This window comes from Chiloscyllium plagiosum, unplaced genomic scaffold (assembly GCF_037043375.1).
Source record: "Chiloscyllium plagiosum isolate Xiang-an unplaced genomic scaffold, Cpla_swu_hap1 HiC_scaffold_8, whole genome shotgun sequence".
Lineage (NCBI taxonomy): Eukaryota > Metazoa > Chordata > Chondrichthyes > Orectolobiformes > Hemiscylliidae > Chiloscyllium > Chiloscyllium plagiosum.
In genome coordinates, this window is record NW_028270146.1 from 72951035 (window position 1) to 72957034 (window position 6000).

The window sequence follows — 6000 nt, forward strand, 5'->3', positions numbered from 1 at the left end:
GTGTCATCTGATATAAATTTCTAACTTAATGTCCAAAACTTTTCATCAGCAGTTTGGAAGTGAAACAATTGAAATGAACTGCATGTTAACCACAAACACAGAGAGCTTTGGAGAGTCCCATCAGATTCTGAAAACTATGGTTACGGCATCCTGTCACAAGATTAGACTTTATTGTTTGCAACCTGAGATTCTCCAAATGAATTATGGGATTCAGCCAATTTGAAATGGTTTATGGCCATGAATTTAGATAAATGGATCAGAGAGAAATTCTTAAATGAGGATCAAGAATTTACAATGCTGGATTATGTGTCCATGTTTCTAGAAAGACTCATAACAGCATGTAGGATAGCACAGGAACATCTGAAATTTCACAGCAAAAATGAAAGCATGTTCAGGTAAACATTCAGCAATGAATGTGTTTCAGGTGGGAGATGAAATATTGGTATTGTTGCCTTTACCAAGGTGACTCTTTGTAAAAAGAAATGTTCAGTGGTTCAGATAAAATAGCTAGGAGGGTTAGTAAAGTAACCTATCTGATAAATAGTTCTAATCATAGAAAGAAGAATCAGTTACGCCACCTAAACATGCTGAAAAGATATTATCACAGGGAAGATGGTAAGGAGGAACAAGTGTGTCACATGATAAGAGTGGTGGAAAATGACTGAGATAATGAGAGTGAGGTAGAAGGAGAGGTAGACAGTTCTTAAAGTGAACTTCCTGCAATTCAACTCACTCGCGTGAAAATGTTAAACAGTCTTTTCATATTTAGGGAAAGGACAACAGGAAGATCTTGTAAGACTCCTGAGAAAGTAAGTGGTATTCTATGAGGATGTTCCTAGATGTTTGACGTCAGATAGACATGATGTGAATAGAGGATAGTCAGGACCAATAAAACAATATCCTTATCGGCTGAGCCCAGAGAAACAAGTTCAGGTCAAGACAGAGATGCAGTACATGCTAGAAAAGCACTGCATTGAATATAGACAAATCAGCTGGAATTCATCAGTAGTATTGGTTCTGAAACTGGATGGATCAACTAGACATATAGATTATAGAATGGTGAGTACGGTCACAAAGACAGATTTGTCCCCAATTCCACAGTAGGAAGATCGCATTGATAGATTTGGCAGTGCCTCGTTCCTTGCTCAGATCGATCTATTGAAATGCAAGGGCCATTAATATCAAGGGCTAAAAAATGTCTGCTCTTGACACATCAAATGTGTCAAACCAATGTTGTCTGATGCCCTTTGTGTTAAAGAGCACAGCGGCTACATTCCAGAATATGAATCAAACTGGAGTTTGTAACTACGTAATCTTTCAGATTATGTTGTAATTTATAGTAGCATTTGGGAAGAGCATTTAAGACAAATTGAAAACCTGTTTAAGCAATTATGCTTGGCTGGGTTAGTGATAAATTTAACAAAAAGTGAATTTGCAAAAGCAAGAGTGACTTATGCAGGACATGTGGTTGGACAAGGATAGCGAAAATGAAGGATAAAATAGAATTTCTGGTTCCTGAAACTAAGAAAGTGTAGGATTTTTAGGAATGTGTGAATTTTATTGGAAATTTGTGCACAATTTCTGTATGATAGCTATACAATTAACAATTTTGCCTTGAGGAGCTGAAGTTAATCTTAATAAATGAACCAACATTTGGAGGTGTGGTTTAGTCTGGTCCATTACAAAAAAAACAGTAAGAAAAGTAATACTTCACCATGGGCAGAGACTTTGAGATTGTTGCCAGCTTTTCAGCTCTTTGATGTCTACATTTTTACAGGGAAACAAGGAAACTCTAGTTTATACTGAACATAATCCATGAGCATTCAATGAAAAGATTAAAAGTCAGAATGTGAGACTTATTCAGATACAGCCTTTTATTGCAACCATTTAAAGTAAAAAAAAAACTGTCCTTATTAATGAAAAAGGTAATATGATTGTGGATACATTATCCTGAAAGTAAAATGTCAGATTCAGTTAAAATTTAGGAAATTTCAAGCCTTGTCAGCTTGTATAAGGGGAAAAAGAAGAATGAATGGATCTAAGTCTAATATTGTTTTTCTATATTACATGTTTATAGTGAAACACATTTTCAAAATGGTGTTTCATTTTACTCAGTGATGGAGGCATGTAAGAACTGTCTTTTTATTTGTGTCTTAAAAAACTGTAGACTGTAAGGAGAAAGGCCTATTTTTAAAAACAAGGATTTCACAGCAAGGAATTCGATACTTGTTGTGAACTCTGTATTTTGTGACTATGGGACCTTGCAATGTGCAGTTCATAAGGAACCAAGGAGTTGCTTCAAAGTGAAGCTGATTGGTTATCAGCTAACTGAGCAGGTTGCAACTGGTAACGAGTTCCAGAGAGAAAGAGAGCGAGACAGAAAAGTGTGTTGTTGTTGGCAGAAGCTGGCTGTTCTGTGCAGTAAAACATTAGTTTAGACCATTTGCCCTTCTTGCAACACTTGCTTAGTTGTGACTTTTGAATTGATAAATCAGAGACATTTTCCAAGTGAATCAGTCACTCTATTTCTTTCAAACCGCTGGAACCGGAGAAAGACAACCAAATACCAAGGGCCTAGCAAATGACCTCAACATCAAAAACAGGTAGCAAAGGTATTAAACTGACATTCCATTTCTTTTTGATCTCCACCAGCAATCTAGTTTTTCTATTTGTTTCTCTGTTTGTTTGTCTCGAAGGGGGATATATAAGGGGATTCAAGTTTCACTTCGTAGTATTATACGTCAATGATTTTTATCTGTTTACTGAAAGTTATAGTACAATTGCTTTCTAGAAATTTCTTATTTAGTAGAGACACCTGTGCTTTTTTTTAACAGTCTTGGTCTGAAAGTCAGGTAAATTGGGGCATTGTTCATATCTTTTAAAAAACTTTAACATTTAGTATGACCCCAGGAATATTGTGTCACAGTTTACGGCACACTACCCCGATAGGTCATAACTGTACCGAGGTAATAAAATGAGGGTTAACGGAGACAAGACGAAAGGTGATATCTGATATTGTATTAAAATCACAAAAAGAATGATGAGACAAGGCAATGCAGGGCAGTAAAGAAACTATAATGGGGCATCCAGAGGATGTAGGAATGGTAATTGAGGAATCAGCAACAGCATCTACTGTCTGAGAAAAAGTTAGGGAATCCAAAGTTGAGGCTGTAAAGTTGCAAGGTGCAAACTTGTAAGATGTGTTTCTGAAATTTCTGTGGAGCTTCATTCTTGTAAGAGGCCATGGACAGACATGTCAAAGTTCACGTGAGAATTAAAATCACAAGCACTGAAAACATGGTCATTGATGTGAATTGAATAGAGGTGTTCAACACAGCCAACTCTCAAGCTGTATTTGGTCTCCTCAACATAATCTAGACCACACCGTGAATAACAAATGCAGTTTACTGTCTGTCACAAGTACAAGTAAATTGTTGCTTCACTCAGAGAGGAGTGTTTGAGTAATGGGAAAGGAGGAGAAGAAAGGGTAAGTGTTGCATCAGTTAATGCACATGCACAGCTTACACTTCGACCTTGGAATAAAAATTGTATGGAGTAATGAAAGAACTTATTTGGAATATTAGCAACAAGCCCGGAAACTCAGATTCGTGTTCCAGCAGTCAAAGGCCCTGGAAAATGCTAATCCCAGTAGACAATCATTGCCAATGATACCAATGATGTCTTGACCATGTTCATTGGATGGTTGAAGGCTATATACCCAAAGAACTGGCAAATAGGCCACACCCCATTGGACAGCTTTTTAATTTAGGAAATTTAGCAGCTGATGTACATTTGACAAATTCCAACAGCAACACAGTGACAGTAAGTAATAAATGTTTTTTATTTGGGGATATTGACTGAAGGATAAATATTGGGCAGGACACTTGTGTAACTTCATGTTGAAACTTTATTGCTGGAACAGCACAGCAGGTCAGGCAGCATCCAGGGAACAGGAGATTCGACGTTTCGGGCACAGGCCCTTCTTCAGGATTCCTGAAGAAGGGCCTGTGCCCGAAACGTCGAATCTCCTGTTCCCTGGATGCTGCCTGACCTGCTGTGCTGTTCCAGCAATAAAGTTTCAACTTTGATCTCCAGCATCTGCAGACCTCACTTTCTCCTCGATAACTTCATGTTGCCCTCAGATGGATTTTTTTACATCCATGAAAGCAGGCAGATGAGGTCTCCATTTAAATATTTCATTCAAAGTTTGGCACTTGTGACAGTGTCGCCCTTCCCCAGTACTGTACTGGAGTATCAGCTTTCAGTTTTGTGCTGCTGCCTTGGAGAGATTTGAACCTGGAAACTTACAATCCAGAAGTGAGTATTCTATGGCTGCCACATTTATTTTATGTTTTCAATAAAGGTGTGTCATTGGCTCGGCCAGCATTTATTGCTTATCCCTCACAGCACTGGAGGAAGTGATGTTGAGCTGCCTTCTTGAACTACTGCAGTTCTGGCAGTGTAGGGACACACTCCGTGCTTTTAGGGAGGGAGTTCTGGGATTTTCACCCAGCAGCAGTGAAAAGACGGTGATGTATTTCCAAATCGGGATGGAGTGTGGTTTGGAAGGGAACTTGCAGGTGGTGATGTTCCCATTATCTTCCGCCCTTGTCCTTTTAGGCTTTTTTTAACTTGGGGACACTTTTTTTGTTGTTGTCTTCCTATGATCGTTATCTAAAAGAGTCCTTTCATAAGCTTGGCAAATGAATTTACATGCATTCCAATTTTTGTGGCTTGCATTATCAAGCAGCACAGTTTTAATTGGAGTAGTCCCAACAGTTAATGTACGTTTCTGCTTTTTTAGGTTTGTCGAGTGGCCTACGAGATAATGCAGACGTTACACCCGGATGCTTCGGCGAATTTCCGTTCTCTGGATGACATCTATTACTTTGGTGGGCAAAATGCGCACAATCAGATTGCAATTTACCCTCACAAACCACAGACTCCAGAAGAAATTGTACTGGAGCCAGGAGATCTGATTGGTGTAGCGGGCAACCATTGGGATGGTTATTCCAAAGGTATCAATCGAAGGAATGGACGAACAGGACTGTACCCGTCTTACAAAGTGAAGGAAAACATTGAGACTATTAAGTACCCAACCTACCCAGAGGCTGACAATGAGAAGCCACAGTAACTACAAAGACACTCTACAGCCTTAGTGAATGTATCTTGCCATAGATCTGAAATCCAGCCAACTTGTCATTCAAAACTCTATGGTCTCCACAGATGCATCTGTCTCCCTCCATTGTCCTGCTGTTGATCGTGTTTGGTTGTCTGCCATTAATTCACGTAATCCACAGTGACTGACACTGCGCCATTGTGCAGGTTAGAGCATGAGCAAATGTGTGTTCAATCATGGTGCCTAACACTTTTTGACTTTTAAACCTTCTGAAAGAACCACGCCCAGCATTAGTACTGAGGTGTTCTGAACTCTGATCTACAAACAGAGGTTGAACATATCAAACACGAGATTTGATCACAAAGACTTAACCTATTCCATGGCCTGTCTGAAGTTCTCACGAGAAGTGATAGAGTACATTTTCTCCTTTCAAGAGTAGACAAAGGGAGGAAGAGTCCGAATAATCCAGTGCACATCCTCATTTCACAGATTTTTGTAAAAGCAAGATCATGGACTGAAACTTTAATACATGACGTTTCCAGACATTGTCTTTGATAACAAAAATAAATAAATCGAAATGAAACCAGTTAAGTCGGTGTTTTTCATCCTTGTGGCAGCATGTTGGGTGTGGCGATATTTAACTGTAATGATAACATGGAAAATATCTGACCACTTATGGTCCCCAGTATTTCAGCTACACAGTTTTTAAAAACTATTTGCTGATCAGCTCACATTGATTAGCATTATTATTTTTACCTGTTGTTATTATATTCGTTAAGTCCAACACTATCTGATCGCAAGATAAGCCTAGTGTTAAAAATTCAAAGTGAAACGTAAAACTATCGATTGAATCATTTATGGTGGATGCGTTTTATTTTGTA

At 38.6% G+C, this 6000-nt stretch overlaps 1 protein-coding gene across 14 annotated transcripts in view; it reads left to right on the plus strand.

Moving 5' to 3' along the window:
* The window catches only part of LOC122553704 (alpha-(1,6)-fucosyltransferase), a 759328-nt gene extending 753622 nt beyond the window's left edge, over positions 1 to 5706 (plus strand). For all 14 annotated transcript variants that reach the window (XM_043697917.2, XM_043697905.2, XM_043697906.2 and 11 more), the window contains one exon: positions 4805 to 5706. In XM_043697917.2, coding sequence (XP_043553852.2) covers positions 4805 to 5134 — 330 coding nt within the window. In that variant the 3' untranslated portion in view covers positions 5135 to 5706. The remainder of the gene's footprint in view (positions 1 to 4804) is intronic.
* Positions 5707 to 6000: the final 294 nt, after the last annotated feature.